Source organism: Struthio camelus, chromosome 4 (assembly GCF_040807025.1).
Source record: "Struthio camelus isolate bStrCam1 chromosome 4, bStrCam1.hap1, whole genome shotgun sequence".
NCBI classification, from domain to species: Eukaryota; Metazoa; Chordata; class Aves; order Struthioniformes; family Struthionidae; genus Struthio; species Struthio camelus.
The window spans coordinates 87,808,844-87,828,770 of record NC_090945.1 but is presented as its reverse complement, the minus strand read 5'-3'; the positions used below and the strand labels follow the sequence as shown (position 1 = coordinate 87,828,770).

The 19,927-nt window shown below is 47.7% G+C and overlaps 1 protein-coding gene across 4 annotated transcripts in view; it reads right to left on the bottom strand.

The window, feature by feature from the left end:
- Positions 1-1,571: 1,571 nt before the first annotated feature.
- Positions 1,572-19,927, bottom strand: part of SEMA4F (ssemaphorin 4F) — a 48,475-nt gene continuing 30,119 nt past the window's right edge. For all 4 annotated transcript variants that reach the window (XM_068944034.1, XM_068944033.1, XM_009671378.2 and 1 more), the window contains 7 exons: positions 18,514-18,683; positions 14,473-14,620; positions 13,199-13,421; positions 12,567-12,676; positions 8,624-8,781; positions 6,191-6,249; positions 1,572-5,409 (listed from right to left, as the gene is read on the bottom strand). In XM_068944034.1, the coding sequence (XP_068800135.1) occupies positions 4,787-5,409; positions 6,191-6,249; positions 8,624-8,781; positions 12,567-12,676; positions 13,199-13,421; positions 14,473-14,620; positions 18,514-18,683 (1,491 nt within the window). In that variant the 3' untranslated portion in view covers positions 1,572-4,786. The remainder of the gene's footprint in view (positions 5,410-6,190; positions 6,250-8,623; positions 8,782-12,566; positions 12,677-13,198; positions 13,422-14,472; positions 14,621-18,513; positions 18,684-19,927) is intronic.

Genomic DNA, 19,927 nt, shown 5'->3' with positions numbered 1-19,927 from the left:
CCGCCTGGCTGTAGTTCTGATCTGTGATCAGGTTATGGCAGCCGTGAGCAGTGCGGCGGCGCTGCGCTGGGCTGAGCCGTCCTGCTGCAGCGGTGGAATTCCTTCGCCCGAGGACAGCTCTGCGCAGATCCGCACCAGTCCGCAGTCGTTGCTCGTTTTGCAGCAGTACTGGGGTGTCATCCGATGGCAGCAGGGAGCAGCTCGGCCGCAATGCGCGTACGCGGCCCTGCTGCGGCATCACCCTCCGCCGACGCAGCTCCCTGCACCCCCGGCCCATGCCTTTGTGCCCGTCGGCCCTTTCGTACTCTGCCCCCGGGCACCTCTGTCCTCCAGGAGGAGACGGTGGTGGGGACGCCACGAGCACCCCGTGTCCCGGCGGCCCGTGTGGGGCCCAGCGCCCTGGCAAGCAGGCGGAGCAGGCCGCGGGCGGTGGACTGCACCGGGTGCCCGCAGTCAGAGCCCAGGGCAAGGGCCTGCTTACAGCTGCTTCTGTCTGGTTAGGGAAAAGAGCCTCAGGCCTTCATTCCAGCTCTGCGCCTGACTCCATTCCAGAACCTCCTATTGTGGGCTGCTGTTACCAGAAAAGTTACAGATACACCACTGTAAGAAATGCAACTCTCTCACTCAGGATTGATGGGAAGGATACCACTGCTCTCCCGCACTGCTGCAGTCACACATCACATGTACACCTGTTACACACAGGACGGAAAAATCCTTACACATCTTAAACATGAAAAAAATTCATTAGGCATAATAGATTTAGAAGCATCACTTTTTTTTTTTTTTTAAACTCCATCAAGGCTTTTCAACACACATGCTCATTTGCCAAAAATCACCAACTTGCAATCTGTAGTTTAACAGCTAAGTTCCTGGTTACCTCATCCATTATTGTATATGTCATCATGGAGTGCATGGGGTGTCTTTGTATGATACCAAGTAATTAAACCTGTTTAGGTACAGATTTTGACAAGCTTCATTCTTCAGTGATCACTAGAAGATCCACTTTACTGTGGACAGTGTTTTCTCTGTGAGCCCTTTATGCCTAGTCATTGGTGTTCTTGCCAATCTTTTTTTCCACACTGGCAGCAGATGATTTCTTCCACATCTTTTCCTGTTGACAGACTTCTGCCATGTCAGATCAATTTTTAGTCTTGGCTGCTAGATGCCTGGAGGTTCTGACAAACTGCTGCCATAAGGGACTTCAGGACAAAAAAATGTTTTTTTAAAGACAGCAAAATACCTGAAGTAGTAAACAAGCGTACGTGATCCTTACTCAGCAGCAATATTAAAAGATATAAAGAGTAAGCCCACTGTCTATTATTCTCACTTTAAAAGGATCTTAACAAAAAGGAAAGGTTTGCAAGCAGCTTAAAGGCATCACCTGTAACCTTGCATGACCATGATTCACCACCGTGCAACCTATTTTATCTAGCATGAGAAACAGATATTTCTGACAGCGCAGCAAATGTTCATAATAACATTTGCAATAATAGCAAAGCAAGAGCCAGTGATGGAACCTTAACTATATATATTCAGTCCAGAAACAAGGCATAATTTTTTTCAACAGAAGGCCAATTAAACATTCAAATCATTTATTGAGTCACATGAGACATGAGTCACAGCATTCTTCATCATTTTGAGTCTTTATATGAAGATTTTAGACCCTGATGGCTATAGCAGGAACTGCTGCCTGAAATTATCTGACTGTTAGAAAGATAAACTAGGTGATCAATTGCAATACTACTGTCCTTAAGCCCCACCTCTAATCAGATGCAGAAGATGGCAGTATACAAGCCTGCTTTGCTCATAACCCAGAAGTCTCTAACAAAATAGTCCTGGGATACTTATATCTGTCATCTCTCTTTGCTCGCTAGTGATGCACAAAAAAAATATACATATTTTACAGTAACTTTTTATTAAATCACAATGTAATAAAAAAATTGAACAAAACCCAAAACACAGAACAGCAGAAAAAAGCCTGATGTTCCTCTCACACGACACTGTGCTCAGAGGGGCAGTCACAGCAGGAGCCTGTGGATCTGCTAGAAAAGAAGGTTGGTTTCCTTACAACTGCAAGGCAGCTGGAGGAAGCTCAAGGGAGCAGAGTCTGATCCAGTCTGCAGGGTAGCAGCTGTTGCCAGCAAGCCCTTTGAACGAGCAGGAAAGGCCAGAAGATGGAGGGATCTTTCTGAAGATGCAAGGAAAGCTGGAGTGCATCAGAGAGTTGGCCTTGAGTGGTGACCATGACATGACACTGGAGAGGGGAGAAAGAAAATAAATCACATTCCTGTGAGAGTCCCAGTGCTGGCATTTGCAGGGATAGTCCCCCGCTTGGTGCTCTACAGCACGTGGAGCTCTGCCTTGGGGTGGATGATGAGCAAGTCAAGAGCTTATGGGTAAGGATTAAAGAACAGACTAACAAGGGTGACACTGTTGTGGGTGTTTGCTACAGGCCACCTAATCAGGAGGAGGAAGTGGATGAGGCCTTTTAGAGACAGCTGGAAGTAGCTTCACAATCACAGGCCCTGGTTCTCATGGGGGACTTCAACCACCCTGACATCTGCTGGAGGAACAACACAGCAAGGCACAAACAATCCGGGAGGTTCCTGGAAAGCACTGATGATAACTTTCTGACACAGGTGATGGAGGAGCCAATGAGGAGAGGTGTGCTACTGGACCTTGTACTAACAAACAAGGAAGGACTGGTTGGAGATGTGAAGGTTGGGGGCAGCCTTGGCTGCAGTGACCACAAGATGGTGGAGTTCAGGAACCTGTGAGGAAGAAGCAGGGCAATAAGTAAGATCACAACCCTGGACTTCAGGAGAGCTAACTTTGGCCTTTCAGGGACTTTTTGGAAGAATCCCATGGGTCCTAGAAGGAAGCGGGGTCAAAGAGAGCTGGTTAATATTCAAGCATCACTTCACGCTCAAGAATGGTGCATCCCTATGAACAAGAAATTGAGCAAAGGGGGCAGGAGACCTGCATGGCTGAGCAAGGAGCTCCTGACAAAACTCAAACATAAGCACAAGACGTACAGGAGATGGAAGCAGGGACAGGCCACTTACAATGACTATAGGGACATTGTCAGAGTATGCAGAAATATGTCAAGGAAGGCCAAGGCCCATTCAGAATTAAATCTGGCTAGGGATGTCAAGGACAACAAGAAGGGCTTCTTCAAATACATCAATAACAGAAGGAAAACTAAGGAAAATGTGGGCCTGCTGCTGAATTGGGCAGGGACCCTGGTGACAGAGGACATAGAGAAGACAGAAACACTGATTGCCTTCTTTGCTTTAGCCTTCACTGCCAAGGATGAGAGGCAATGGAAACAAAATGAAATGCAAGAAGTTCCATCTGAACATGAGGAAAAACCTCTTGACTGTGAGGGTGACTGAGCACTGGAACAGGTTGCCCAGAGAGGTTGTGGAGTCTCCATCCTTGGAGATATTCAAAAGCCGTCTGGACACAATCCTGGGCAACGTGCTCTAGGTGACCCTGCCTGCTTGAGCAGGGGGGTCGGACTAGATGATCTACAGAGTTCCCTTCCAACCTCAACCATTCTGTGACTCAGAAGTCCAGCTGTGCACAGATCCACTGGGCCTGTCCAGGAACAGGACAGCTCTGAGAGAACATCTCAAGATGGGAACTGAATTACAGAATAATTTAGGTTAGAAGGGACATTTAGAGGCCATTTTGTCCAAACAAGACTGGACATCTGCTGTCTGCAGAGTTTGGGTTCATCTCTTAGCTTGCGCTCCATGGACAGGAGATTCATTAGAGTCCACCTTGTCACTAGTTCTGATCACTGCCCTACATACATGACAGACCATGCTGGCCACCCCAGCCAGCCCTGGACACAAAAACATGAATGCAACATGGGCCTGAAGACACTTATGGGCAGGTCAGGGGTACATGTGGGATGTGGCACCACAGAAGGTGATGCCATTTCTGATGGGCATTACAGACCTCAGCTCCTCTGTGGACAGAGGCCCTGAGCTTCAGGTAGCCCTCACCTGTGATCAGATCCACATGACATTCAAAGACAGTGCCGTGCAAGAGGAAGCAGCCTCAAGGTATTAACTGCTTAGCATAGGCTGAAGGTCTCTTGCATGCTACCCTGTGCAGCAGAGAAATGGGTATGCAGGCACAGAGCTTTTCAGTGAGTGTTTGTTCCTCTTTGAGACACTAGTGGCAGGGTGTATTCTTCTCCCAGGCAGAGCAACAGGAAGGCCTGAGAAAACAGGCAACTGTTCCATGTTACTCTGGTACAATCACAGCCAAAGCTATTTTCATCAATGTAGTAATTACTCCAGAGAACACCTACAGGGCAAGAGGCTCAGTGACACACATCTAACATGCATTCCCCTTATAAAGCCCAAGGATCCTAACCCAGAGGCTAAGCTGGCCTGTTCCAAGCAGCTTTGAGGTGAAGAAAAGTGGGGATACAGACTCAAGATTCATTCAGAGGGCCATTTCTTTGGCCAGAAGACAGAGGCTGTACAGGGAGAGAAAAAAGCCTAACATAATTGCTCTGCCCAACTGCCAAGCGTCTTGGCAGAGCCTCTCACCAGCTTCAAGCCTAGACAGTTCCATGACACAATGGATTCAAAAAATTGAGCCTGGTAGAGTCATGAAGAAAATGGCAAAGCAGGAGTGCTTGGTGAAGGCCGTGCCTCTTCTCCTCCTCCAGGGCAACCACTACCAGGGTGTCAGCCATGGCTGTGCCCTGTCAGCAGCAGGTGTTGCTGCTGGCACGAGAAATGGATGTGATACCCCTCAGGGATTGCTAAATAGATGTCTCATCACACTTTGCCAGGGGAACTCCACCCAAGTAAATTCGGGCTTGGTCTTTGTCCAGCTCATTAATGTAAAGATGGGGAAAGCCATTCAGACCACCATTCTTCTTGGCTGTGGCTAGTGGGTGGCGCTCATCTTCAGGCGAGCTAGGTGTGTGGGGCTCGTGGCTGCAGCTGGTTGTGTTTGACTGCATCAGATCCAGCCCATTCTTTTCATGGTTGATCAGCCCCCTCTGATGTCGGTCCCGGCGTGTCTTCTCATAGGCAAGGAAACAGCAGCAGCCAGCAGCAAAACCCAGCAGAAAAAAGAAGAGTCCCATGAGCGCACTGTATCTCCGCTGAGTGGACCTACAGCTGCTGCTGGGGCTGCTGCCCTGCATCACACTGTAGGAAGCCAGCATACTGCCCACACCCCCCTCTGTACACCAGCAGGAGTAATCCCCAAGGGTTTCCTCTGACACTGTGAGCTCCAGACCATCACTGCGCAGGGTGTACACAGAGGCATCAACATGTGGTTTCTGCCACGTGCAAGTGGACCAGGCCGACCGTGGAAGGCAGGGAAGCACCAGCCTGGTCCCAATGGCTGTCGGCACCTCAACGGGCACTGGCGCATCTGTAAGGGAAGAGACACCGGCTGTGGGGAAGACCCTGTGCAAGGGACACAACACTGACCACTCTACTCCTAACCCTACGGCCATAGGTGTGACCGTCTGAACAGTGAACGCTAACTGGCTCCTGTCTGCAGCACAGCAAAGAGCCACCAGGTACCCAGCGGCAGTGCAGCATGTTGCTCCCAAGAGGCTCTTCCAGCACCTTAACAGTCTGTAACAGGCTATTATTCCCAACAACTCTGTGCCAACATCCCCTTAAGCTGAATCACATCTTTTGCTTCCTTGGTACTTGTTAGTCATCTTCATAAGCTGCAAGGGAGCCCCGCCTTGCTTCTCCTGTCCAAGGCAACATGTGCTAAGCCCCCTTCTCTTCCTTCCAACTGACAGCTGCTGCATGGCCAATCTGGGCCCCGGTGATATCACTGTGTGAACACAAAGCCCATGGGGAGGCACCTGATGAGGCTGAAAGCAGTCTGACATCCCAGCCTGGCTGCCCCAGTTGTCTGTGCCAGCAACTGCAGACCGTCCCCTAATTACCTCTTCTCTTGCAAAGACTGTTCCTCCAGGGAATCCTTCTCCCTGCTTCTCTGCTGGGTTGATATAAGCTGAACCAGGGGAAGAAAGCAGAGCCTGTGCTTCCTTCTACAGACATAACCTCACTAATTGCAGAGCTGCAGTTTATACAGCATGTGCCCAGGACACTCCTTTGAGAAAACAGCAGTTTCCAGCTATTGACTCTTGGCTCCCAAAACTACTTCAGCAACGCCCACTCCCATCACATACCTTCCACGCCCTCTGGACACAGCATTAAGACATTCACAGACAAGATATCCTGGAGCAAGCTAGGAAAAGGCAGAAAAGCAGCAAAAACAATCATGAGCATCTAGTGGCTCCCACAGACACATCCAAAACATTCTCCTCCCACCATGTACAACAGGGTAGCTCCATGCCCTGTGGCACAGCAGGGAAGTTCCCTACAAGAGGCAAATGCCTCTTTGTTCAAGCATGAGACAAACAACTGTAAGGTGTTCAGTATTACAGCATGGGATATCTGACCCAGCAGTGACTACTGTGACAGCACCTCAGCTTCTAGGCCAACAGTCACAGCAGGGGGCATCACAAAGGGCCAGAACAGGGATAAAAGTCCCTGCCCTAGCTGCCTACCACCCTCCTCTCCAGTTGTCCTCCCAGTGCACCTGTTTCTTACAGCACTGCTTAGAAAGATAAGGTGAGAAGAGGTGAAGCAAGTTAGTGAGAGACGCATATCTCCTGGGAGAGGAGAGAAGCAGAGGCAGGCTATGCTAGAAAGAGAATCATCTCTAAGAGGGGAGAAAACAGAGAGGTATTGGCTGTGCTTTGTGCAAGGACCAGGTGTCTTAAAACATAGTAAGGATTGGCCAAGGATTTCTATATTTTACCTGATCACTATTTACTACAGAATACAGTGCCGGGAGCCATCAAGGCCTCCTGCTCCCTAGACTACAGGTCACTGTGGGTGCAGCCATGTTCCCACTCATGCTCCCTCATTCTGGCCACATTAGACTTCAGCTTTTTTCTGCACATCCTTGTCCTCACCTGGAGGAGTCTACCTCCCTCAGCAGGCAGGGGATGGTGCTTGAATTCCCAAAAACCAGATAGAGTCTGGAACACAGGTCTGGCATTTCTGACATGAGTGCAGGAGGGAGAAGGACAGCACTGCCCCCTTCAGCACCTTTGTGCAACACGCCTAGTGTGTGTCAGGCTTGCTCTGGGAGCAGCCTTGCAGACTAAGATGCCTAAGCTCAAAAAAAAATGGGTACATGTGATCAAAAACAGGTATTGAGTCTAGCCCAACAATCCATCCCCACAGTGGCCAGCAGCAACTACATTCATAAAGGCATAGGAGCCCAAGCAGATGAGGCTGTTTCTCCAGAACACTCTCAGGCCTTCCTTGCAAATACCTTTTCAAAACTGTCAGTCCAGGGAGAAGATTCATTGCTGTTCATTTGTCTACTTGATCTATAGCTTTTTCTAAAGGACCCTCAATTTTAAGATAGCTCCTCTGATGCATCACCCACGAGAAAACACTCAGCACTATAAGCCCCCCACAGAAGCAAAAATATCATTTGTCTTTTTCCCCACTGTGGCCTTATCTTCTCTGTGCACTCTTTTTATGGCTGGATTATTCACTGGTCAACATATACTTTGGCAGGCTTCCTGCTCCTGAATTGGTTGAGAAATAATTTATTAGCTTTTATGCCTTTTTTGGTCTGGGATATACCTACTCTATATCTGATCTGTTGAACAAAGGACACTGTGCAAACAAGACTACAGAATTCATGCAAGTACCATCCTCTGAAAGAATAAGTGAGTATAGAACTAAGGTTGCCAGGCCACACTGAGATAAGAACTCCCCAGGGCTGACATGGCTTCCCCAGCACCTGTGCAGCACCATGGGGAAGCAGGCTTGTCAGCAATCAAGGGTCAAGCAAGATGGTACACACACTGCCCAGCATAGCATAGCAGAGAAGAGGTCCCTTCCAGCCTCTGTTATTCTATGAAAGAAGCAGCAGGAAGGATGGGCACGTGATTAAGACACTGAAGGGGTCTGTGAAGACATTCAAGATCAACCCTTGAGGTCTGTAAAAGAGAGACAACACAGCTCCAGGATCACAGCGGGTGAGCAAGGATAATGTTTTTAAGTTCTGGTGCTGTGTCACGGGGGGAGTGAGGTAGTAGCATGCCTAGGAGAGAAAGCATGGACAAACACTGCTGTGGTGACCAGGTAGCTGGCAAAGTTCAGATAGAGAAGCAGCTTAATATTCTTTTTATGTATCTGTTTTTAATTATACAAATTAATGCCATTCCTGACTATATTTCTCTAGGCAGCCTAGAAAGAGCTACCTAAGGAAGGCTTTGACTAAGGGAAGATACAGGTCTTACAAACTCAGCAGCATGAAAGATGCCACTGAGAAAGCTGAGGCCAAGACTAGCATCAGGGTAGTCTGAAAGCTGGGGAAAGCAATGTGATAAGAGAAGGTGGGAAGCGTTGTCCTGGACATGTTGCTCTTGGAAGGGCTGTGATGCAAGGAACTGAAACAGCCAGAAAAGTGAAAACAGAGGCTCCAGGTCATTGAGGTGGCAAACAGCTAGAAAGGTAAAGCAGATGCAAGAGAGTTTCATCAAGGCAGAGATGCTGCCTCCAACACATTGCAGGTGTAGGGGAATGTCACTTACTCATTCTGTTGCTGGTGGCTGATGCAAGCACCTATTTCTTTGCTCCACGCACAGGCTGGATCTCTGCTTAGAATACACTCTTGGCAGCTCTTGTACATCTCACAGTTAGTTGTATTGAGTTGAGTCACTTCACTAGAGGAACCCACATACAACCAGCTCTGTAAATGAAGGAAAAGAAAGTAAGAGGTGAAAGCCGATGCTTGCAATGCCAAATGAGGCACAAGGCGCTAGCTTCACCACAGGACTTAGGTGTGAAAAATTCATTTAGTTCCTAAACCCTATGTCCAGTACCTATGTCTCTTACCGGTCTTGTCCAGTACCTTAGTCAAGTCCTTCTAGTGCCAAGGGGTGTATCAGTTTGGAGCCGTACACCTGCCCATGTCCTAAAGGTGCCCAGACATCACTTACTTGGATTCGCACCAGATGACCCTACCACACCTAGAAGATCTGACTGCTTGGTTCAGGCTCCACAAGAAGCTCGTGACAAGCCCCAACCAACACCACAGCACTGCCTGGAGCAACTACCCAGCACATCTGATGTCCCAGCTCAGAGCTCTTGGGGACAATGAGGTCACCCAGGGCTCAGGGTGCAGGAAGAGCCTGGTGCTGGGGCGAGGATGTGGCATCCATGGCTGCAGGAGGTGTGGGCTGGCTGAAAAGCTGTGTCAGTTAAGGAGCTGCAGGAAGAGTGGAGCAGACTGTGCATCATCAGGGAGCATGAGAAAGAGAGCTTGACAGGATCTTTACAGAGGCCCTGAAAGTCAAGAGCCTGAACCCCCAACTGCACAGAAGAAGGCACAGCCAGGGACTGCGTGTGATTTTGATGCAAACATGGACTCCTGTGATGGGAAAGGCTGGAGGCTTGTGACTTTTGGCAGGAGGAGGACACCTCCTTTTCCACCCACAGATCTGCAGCTGCAGAATAGCTTCAGCCCCTGGTAGTAGGCAAGGGACTAGGAGCTCTGTGGAGCCATCATAGCCTGATCCATGCAGCAGCACCAGGATGAAGCAGCAAGTGATAACAGTGGGAGACTCCCTTCTGAAGGGGACAGAGGCCCCTCCGTCTGCTGACTTGACCTGCTGTCTAGGGAAGTTTGCTGCTTGCCAGAGGCTCAGGCTCATGACATTGCTGAAAGATTGCTGAAGCTTCTCCGGCCCTATGACTATTACCCCCTGCTGCTCTTCCATGCGGGCACCAAAGATACTGCTAAAGGAGACCTGGAAAGTGTCAAGTGTCACTTCATGACTGCAGGGATGAGAGATCCCGCGGGGCACCAACTGATTGCACATCTGCAAAAAGGCCACGGGTGGTCCTGGTGGGCAGCCAACGGGACAGGCATGCCCTGGCAGCAATGAAGGCCAGCAGTGTCTGGGGTTGTACGAACAGGGGCTCAGCCAGGAGATCGAGGGGAGCAACTGTACCCCTCAGCCCAGCACGCGTTAGACCACATCTAGCTACTATCTCTAGTCTGGGGCCCCCCAGTACAATAAAGACAACAACAAACTGGGGTGAGTTCAGCAGAGGCCACCAAGATGGCCAGGGGCTGGAGCATCTTCCCTGTGAGAAGCTGAGGGAAAAGAGCTGGTTCAGCCTGGAGACAAGATGGCTTCAGGGGACCTAACAGCAGCCATCTAACACCTATAGGAAAGCGTGAGTAGGCTCCTCACAAGTTGCTGGAGCCTGGCTCTTCATAGTGGTACATGGCAGAAGGATGAGATATGACAAGACAAATTGAAACACAAGGTTCAGACTGGATAAAAGGAAAAACTTTCTCCCCCACGAGGACAATTCAACGTTGGAGCAGGGGCCTACAGGGATTGTGCAGTCTCCATCCTTGCAGGAGTTTAAGGCCCAATGGGGAAAAAGTCCTAAGAAACCTGCTCTGATTTCAGAGCTGACCCTGCTTTGACCAGGAGGTTGGACTAGAGACCTCCTGAGGTCCCTTCTACCCTGAATTATCCTGTGGTCCTACTATCGCTGCTCCAGTGCAATAACGCAGAAAGCACTGCATGCCCACAACTCATGTAAGGGTGTGTGGAAGTTAAAGAATGGTATTTAGATATCTAAAACATATGGACATCTGCTTTGTGAGGCTATATGGTTAACAGCTGTTCAACCTTAAAAATAAAAGAGACTGGAAAAATAATAAACTGAACACCCACCCATTGTGAACACCGATTTGTGTTGTGAATACACAAACCCAAACAAATAGGAGATAACAGAGACAATACCAAAGCCCAGAGCTTTCTCTCATTGCAGGAACCTGCTCAACCACTCAAGTGGAGAGGGTCAACCTGAGCTTGGTAACCGATAAGAAAGGGGAAACAAGATGATCCTGAATCTCTTGTGGAACAGCAAGCTTATTAAGGGATATTTGAGCGGTCTTGTGGTATTGTGTAAAACTTATTATGGTATATTTTAATGGGATTGTGGGAATGTGCAAAAGGTATTATGGGGTGTTTAGGGAAAGGGCCAAGGGCTGGGAAGAGGAAAGATCAAGGTGGATTGGAGAGGAACAAGTATGGGAATACAGAGAGCATAGGAAATAAAAGGAGCTGGTGACATATAAGCAAACTGCTGGCCAGTGCACTTGTCTGGCCAAGCCCCACACCTCATCACCATAGTCTCTGCTGTCTTCTTACTAAACTCTAGTCTTATTTTCTGTGTGGCCTTGCTCTCGGTTTTCTATGTTTGCAAGAGCATGAAATTCACTAGCAAACTTCAAGCTGGACTAGCCAGCAAGCAGGACACCAGGGTCAGGAAAGACTCAAGCTTGTAGCTGGAGGCTGGATAAATGGCACCCGTGATCTGGGCACACAGTCTAGACGGACTTATGGTCTGGTCCATGGTTCCAGGGATCCATACATGTGAATTAAGGAAGTAAGGACATGTGTATGTCCACAAGTGCACTTCCATCTTGATCAGCTGGAGAGGAGAAACAGGATGGGGCCATCTATGGAATTCATGTATATGTCAGTCCTATTGGTGTTTTTCACATGGATGTCAGTAAAGGCACTGCTCTCTGTGATGATCTGTGTAGGCAGCTGTGTGTGTAGCGTGAGTCTGTGTATCTGTGTCTTTGGGATTTGTGCTTGCCTTGCTACTGGCTGGACCTGCAAATGGGAAGAGTGGCAAACAGGCTAGGGAGGAGAAATCCCAAGTTTTAAAAGTCCACTGGAGTCAGTTTCCCTTAACTCCAGGGAATCCATGAGTCAGCTAAACAGAACTGAACAGCTTACTGCTTGCAAGGAGACAAAATGAAAACTGAGAACTAGGGCAAAAAAAGGCTCCCATGCTGGGAATTCTCTATACGTGGCTGAGCACGAGAGAGCATGAGTACATAGGAGTGAATCAAGTCCGGAGATAGAAGAAGCGTCTATAAAGAATAAAGGAGTAGAAAACAGGATGCCAATGCACCACCTCTCCCATGCTCCTGCTCTGAAAATGGAACCAGGAAACTGTACTCAGTGTTTCAAGTCAGTGGTTTCAAGTCAGTGGTATCAGGAGAATTACATGCTGTGGCAGCTACCAGCCATGGGGCAAGGATCTGGAGTGCACAGGAATCACTCTTGCAGTTGTTCTCCTACAACACTGCTGCTCCACATAATCCTGTCAGCAATAAAGGGTGATCTGCACAGACTTACTCTCCCCATTAGACATAAACCAACTCTAAGCCAACCAAAAGACACAGGATTAACAGGGCACTGAGCCTCAGTTAATCAGCTCTGCTCAGTGGAAGCCGTTATTAACGCAGACTCAGCATTGCATGACCCAGAGGCACAGCGCTCTCTCTTGCTTCCACGTGTCCAACCTGCCCACAGCAATACCTTCACTCTTTTTGACCAAGAGCTCTAGTAACCAAAGGCTTCCTTTGACCATATACCTATCAGTATGTAAAAGACTGAAGGCAGAGACTTAAGAGGAAGCAGCTTATTGCCTCACCTGGTGGAGCTGCAGACTGTGGATTGGCTGTGGCTCTGGGAAGAGGGCGAGATCTTCCGTGATGAAGGCCTCTGAGCCAATCTTCACTGCTTTGTGTAGGTGCCCATCCTCTGCACAGGAAAGGAGAAAAAAGCAGCATGCAGGACAAGTCTGTCAAAACCTGCCTGGGAACAGCAAACACCACCTGAGGAGGGCTGCTCATCTCTCCTCTCAGCAATGCCATCACAGCATTGCACAGCCACTCAATCCCTGGGCAAAAATGCACTGCGGAAAAGGCATGCCTGCCTTGTCCCAGTGCCCAGAGAAGTATTCTGCACCTCAACTCTTGACAATTTCTTCATCCGTACTGTCTAAAGATCATTCCCAAGCAACCCAGGCAGCATTAAGGCACTGTGGCCCTAGCTCTACTTCCAGTCCACTCATCACTCTAAGCCTGGGCACAATCCAGACTCTTCCTTCACAATCCTAGCTTTGCACATTTGCTAAGAGGTCTTCACTCCTGCCATTAAATCAAGTCTCTTGATCCCATTCCAGCCCCTGCGTGGTTTCCTGATGCCCCTCCAACCCCCCTTCCATTTTCAGTACATCTCTACCCAAACCTGGTGGTCACATCACAAGCTGCCAGTCCTCACCTGTTCCCAGATACAATACATCATATTCCAGCCCAGAGAGACTCTTGACCCTGTGTACTGCAATGCTGCGGTAGGGCATATCCAGGTTGACTAACAGCGGTCCACTCTCAAGAGGGTGAACAGCCTGGTCCATAAGAGGATGATCTCGAACAAACGTGAGGACACGGTCTGGCAGTGCCAGTGAGGAGCCAAAACCAGCCAGCTTCATGCTGTTGGTAATACACTAGGAGGCGGGGAGAAACAAATGTTCAATTAACCAAGAAATTGTCTATTCTGCTTCTTCAGTATCCTTGGGTTTGTTCTGGAGAAGGAGCAAAGCACATACAACTTGTACATACCAGTCTCTACACTCAGAGCAATTTCCTTGTGTTAAGGAAATTTCACCCGAGTGAGCTGCAAAGTGGATCCATTTAGGCATTTTTGTTCCACCTTAAAGAACTGCACTGTGGTTAGATCCCCTGAAAACATGCTCCCAAAGTACTTACAGGCTGACTGTTCACAGAGAGAGCATCCCAGCAACATTAGCTATGCCTTGCATCTTCAAGTATATAAAAACTTTTAAGTAGTAACATATTCCTAGGGAATCTCTAGATCAAGTAGGTACTACTATCAAACAGCCCTGTGTTCTGGTAAAACTGAAAGACTGCAGCAGGTTTATCCGTTAATCTGTATTTACTCTATCACACCAGCAGAAGAGAAAACCTCAGTTGTGATGGAAGTCAAATCTGGAACATTCAAGGGTAGGGGAAGCTACTGCATGCAAGCCCCTTCCTATTGCCTGGAACAAGACTGTGGGCTGCTCCTAGGTGGTAACTGGGATTCAGACATGTATCATCAACAGGATTTTGTGGCATCTATAAACACTACTCTCTCCATCTTCTCATACACACACTTACCACTGAGTAAAGCACTCTGTCTCCCTGAATCTCCCTTCCACATGGAACAACAGGTGGGATCTGTCCTCACTCTTCCCTCTGATATGAAGCAATGATATAAGCACTTATTTTCCAATTAAAAGCAACAGGCCAGCCTCTCTCTCACTATCTTTTCCACAATAAGCCTCTCATTTACACATACTCTTTTCTCCAAGGAGCATCAGCTGTGACATCCTGATCACAACATCTTCCCCTGTTCCACTTAATGAGTCTTAGGGGAGATTGCCCCATCTGCATTCCTCTCAGTGAACTGTAGGCACATTCTCCTCCCTTTCCTCCCTGTTTATGGGAAGGAAGGTATGCATCTCTCCAGGCTTTAGTTTGATGCACATCACTCACAGCACCAGGCCGGGGCTCTGGGACATCAGCACCCATGACACTCGTCCACTTGTCACAATCACGCTTAAATTCCTTGAAGCGACCATTCATGGCTTTATGGACGTCCTGAATGCTGTAGGCACAAACAGCAGAGACCTCTCCACCATCCCTAGAAGGACATTGAAGAAAGAGGCATAATTCAGCTCTGAACAGATTCTCCACATAAAAATTCAGTCTTGGAATATGCCTTTATCCACTAAGTCAACTGAGAATCTTTTAAAAAAAAAAAAATCACACCACACACAACCCTCCTTCCAGATATCCCCCAAATCCCTCTTCCAACCCTGAACAACCCTGCAAACAGTATGGCACTACAGATCCATACAGGGTTAAGAAACACACTTCTCCCTAACAAGCAGAAGAACAATTCCTGAAGCCTGAGGCACAGCATAGAGCTTTGTGGGAATAAGGACAACAGAAAGGAATTTTCAGATAGGAACAAAATTATAGCAATGGTAGAGAAACATTAGAAGGCTGTCATAATGATACAGTGTAAAATATGCATGATAGGTCAGCAAATATTTCCATTTTATACTTGTATTTAGAAAGAAACAAGGTCATATAAGCTATAGCTTTCAAAGAGAAGAGTCAGGGAATTACAGTCAATTCAATTCAGTTCCTAGAACTGCATAATGCATGGACAGTTTACAATATCTGGAAGATAATGTAGAAATGAGCAGCTGATGTGAATTTCTGACTCACATAATCCAATGCACTTCCCTTCTATAATAGGATAGCAAATCTTATAGACAAAAGAGAAGCAGTAGAGGTCACTTAGCTCTGTTTGAGAAAGGTGCATGCTGGGAAAAGAGGGTGAAGAGAAAGCTGTGAAGTAGTTGCAAGAGTGGTCGAACAGAGGTAGTTTTCAATGCTTTTGATGAAAATGGAATGGTATGTATAGTGGTTTCATCGTCTGTCCTGGATTTGAGACTAGTCAATGCTTTCATTTTTCATCTGCAAGCTGGAACAATGAGTTTTGTTTGAAGTATTTGCATGTGAAAATGAAGAGGGCTTTATGTGCCCTGCAGGAGAGGGTGAAAGTCATAGTGGTTTTGACAGATGAGATGACCTGAAGACAGACTGAAGAAAACAAGATGCAACTCAATAGGAGGGCAGAGCACTTCGTGGACCTAGCACTAACAAGATGAGCAAATTGCAGCCGGAAACCAAATACTGAAAAGTTGCCTGCCAGGCAGGTTACCAGGATGCAGTTTGAGTCTAGCTTCCTTCTTCACTATAACAGGGGGAACACCAGCATCAAGGATCGCAGCAAACAGGGAGTGCAAACAGAGAGTAGGCAGTCAGCAAGACTGTTAGTGCAGATGGGGATACCCAGGGCTGGGAGCCGCTCCTTGAGACTGAGCGAGTACTAGAGTCAGCAGAGCAATGGTGGTGATGCCCTGAGGACGTGGTCTCCTGCACAGGTCACAGTCTATCCTGAACAATCGGGCAACTGACTGAGGGTTTGTGGGTCAGGAATGGAGGGGAGGCAAAGAAAGCTGACATCTGATGGGCATTTGCTACAGATCAGCTGACGAGGAAGAGGAGGCGGATCAAGCCTTCTTCAAACAAGTGAAAGATGCCTCTCAGACACAGGCCCCAAGTTCCATGGGAGGCTTTTCCCCATCTTGATATCTGCTAAGAGGGCAACAGGGCTGGGCACAAGCAGCTCCAAGGATTTCTGGAGCAAGCTGGGGACAATCCTTTGGCACGGGTCCTGGACAGGTGACTGGGAGTAATGCTTTGCCATATCTGCTACTCTCAAAAGAGGCAGAACTAGCTGTGACATTAAGGTCAAGGTCAGCCTTGACTGCAGCGACAGTAAGAGGGTGGTGTAGAGACGCTGAGGAGAGTGAGGAAGACAGCAAGAGACCAAAGGACAGAATTCAGGATGGTAGGCTTCAACTTGTTCAGGAATCTGTTTGGCAGGATCCCAGGGGAGGTTGCCCTGGAGGGCAGATGGCCAGAACAGCTGGTAGATCTTCAGGAACACTCTCCTTAACACACAAGGACAGCCCAGTCCAACGTACGGGAAGATGAGCAGCCATGGAGGAGCAGGAACTTCTCACTGCGCTCAAACACAGAAAGGGAGTGCACAGAAGGTGGAAGAAGGGACAGGTGCCCAGGAGGAACATAGAGACTTTGCCTGAGCGAGCAGGGACGGAATTAACAAAGCCAGAGCTTAGCTGGAGCTGGAACTAGCAAGGGATATGAAGGGCACTAAGAACAGCTCCTGGAAGTACCACAGCAGCAAAAGGAAGGCTAAGGAAAACATGGGCCCTCTGCTAGTGACACACGACATAGAAAGGGCTAAGGTACTTGGTGTGCCTTTGCCTAGTTCCTCAGGCTTCCCAGGTTCCTGCGCCCAGGGGCGGAGCCTGTGGGCACGTAGCGTTACCCACGGTAGAGGAAGATCAAGTGAGGGACCACTGAGGCCAACTGAACATGCACAAGTCCACGGCACCAGACAGGATGCATCCGAGGGCGATGGCCAGTGGCACTGTGAGGCTGTTCTCCATGCTCTTTAAAAGGTCATGGTGACTAGGGGAGGCTCCTGATGATTGAGAAAAGGCAAATGTCACACCAGTCTGCAAGAAGGACAAGACAGAAGGTCTAGAAAACTGCAGAGCAGTCATTCTCACCTCAGTCCCTGGGACACTTATGGAGCACATCCTCCTGGAAGCATTTGCCTGACGCTTTTTATGATAAAATTACTGGCTCATAACTAAGGGCAAAGCAGGGGATGTTGTTTATCCTGACTTTTGCAAAGCCTTTGACAGTCTTCTGCAGTATCCTGGCAGAAGAGATACGGACTGGAAGGATGGACTACAAGAAGGTGAAGAACTGGCTGGACTTTAAGAGAGGCTTTAGGAGCTGGGATCAACGGCTCAAAGTCTAACTAACTGCTGGTTAGAAGTGGTGTTCCTCAGAGGTCTATACTGGGGCCAATACTGTTTAATGTCTTCATTAATGACTTTGATAATGGGACAGAGCTACCCTCAGCAAGTCTGCAGAAGACAATAAACAGAGGGGGAGCCGTTAATACACTGGAGGGCAAATACATGACTCAAGAGGGACCAGACAGGCCTGAGGAACCTCAGGAAGATCAATACAGGCAAATGCATCGTCTGCACGTGCAACTCAACAACCTCCTCCAAAATAGACAGACTGGGCACCGACTAGGTAGGAAGCAGTTCTACGGAAAAGGAGCTGAAGGTTATGGAAAACAAGGTAAAAGTGAGCCAGCAGTGCACCCGTGCGGCAATAAAGACCAACTGCATAGTCAGCTGTATTACTAAGAACGTAGCCAACAGACTGAGGAAAATTATTATTTCCTTGTACTCGACACTTGTGAGGCTGTATCTGGAGTGCTGCATCCAGTTTGGAGATTCCCGGTACAAGAGAGACAAGATCCTATGGGAACAAGACCAGCGAGGCAGAGCTGGAGCACACAACATGCAGAGAGGCTGGGAGAGCTGAGGCTGTGCAGCCTAGGGAGGGGATAGAAAGATGGTCATCCACAGCCCTCCACTACCTAGGGAGGGGGTTATTGAAAAAAGACCAAGCCAGACTCTTCCCAGAGGCTCACAGCGATGAGACAAAAGGCAACATGGACAAGGTGGGACACAGGAAAAAGCCATTAAATATTATGAAAAAATTTGACTGTGAAAGAGAACGCTTGAACAGGGGCCCAGAGAGGTGGGGAATCTCCATCCCTGGGACTTCTTAACACTGGGCAATGCCCTGAACAACTGGATCTAAACTGAAAGTCAGCACTGCTCTGGGCATGAAGCTGGACCAGAGGCCTCCAGAGGTCTCTTCCAACCCAACTTTTTCTCTGATTCTAAGATTCTGCATTGAGGCAGGAATACTCAACCTTGCAGTGTGAGGGAAAAAAGAAAAAAAAAAAAAGTTAAGTAGCAGCTCTGCAGGAAAAAAGTAAGAGAGAGCGAGAAGGGAACCAGAGCCTAATGCCTGCCCGCACCAGGAAGTACCACTCACCTACGAGTTGAGAAGATGCCATAGAATACAGTCGCATTCCCAGAGCGCAGGGTGAACACATCCCTCAGCAGATTGAAGGTGGTTCCGTGCTCTGGATCTGAGCAAACCAACTGGGCCTTTAGGAAGGTTGTCCACCGCTTCTGCAGAGTCTTCAGGCCCCCCAAGTCTCCCTGCAGAGCAAGCAGGGAAAAGATAACTCCTCCTCATCTCAAACGTAAATATCTGCTGTTCAGCCTAAGGTAAGTTATCTGCAGGGGAGTTCTGTAAGCAGGACAAAGGGAAATGCGCCATGGAGGACAGAGAGGAGAGCAGCGATTGTGGCCAAGACACCAGAAGCAAGGTTTGGCCACGGGGAGAGAGAGAAGCAGGACAACCTGGAGACATCACAAGGCTGGATTTAACAAGAGCCACAAGAAAACAGACAGATGGAAAATGCTTTGTCCCAAGTCCAGTGCTGTATGCTGCTCAAAAGTACTCTACTTAGGGTTGATGACCTGCAGGGCCAATTGTAAACAGCAACCTCTATATACATCATCAATTCTTATCAAGTCTATTTTGCACTTTTCTTATTATTTTCCTAAAAGAAAGACTATTTCAAATTAGCTATTTAAAATGTTGATTTGCGAAAACTAAAGCCTTTATTTTACATTTAAAAATCGATTTTTGCTCATGAGGACAATAGACAATATCTGTGCAGACTTACCCATTTACTGCATAAATTAGTTTTATATGCATTTGTTATTATGAGAAAAAAGTTAGAAAATTTAATTAGTCTTTTTTGTTTGTTTTTTTTGGACACAAATCTAACTGGGTAAAAAGCAGAATTCAATGAAGATACACAAAACTATCTTAATATATTCTAGATAAACATGAAAATACAGGTTTATTGAAATATATTTTGCACGAAGAATTGTCTAAACAAAGTATTAGTTGCCATTTAGGAGCCTACCATGAAACAACTCATGTTGTTACAGCTGGAGTTTAATTGCACATTATGGAACAAATTTCCTACTTATTCACATCCCAGCTGATTCTTTAACTCTTAGTGTGTAATCACTGAACTGAGCATCTTGTATAAATTCTAAAGCGAGGAAACACTTCCCAGCTTTCACAGAAAAAGCTACTACTGTCAAAAGCTGATCTTCCTTAAAGCCTTGAAAGTACACATAGCAGGTTAATGTTAATTTGTATCAATACATTTTAAAAGGTGATAACCTTTTATCAAGGTTGATACACGCTACCACAATTTGTTAATCTCCTTTTAATTTCTTAATTTTATTTTTAGTCCACCCAGTGCTCTGAGGAGTGTTATCCCATGGATGACATAAGGCAGCGATAACCTTGGCCCACATCTGACAAGAAAGCTCTTTGGCAAAGTCAACTCTCAGGGCAGCTGCCTGATTAACTGAGGGTT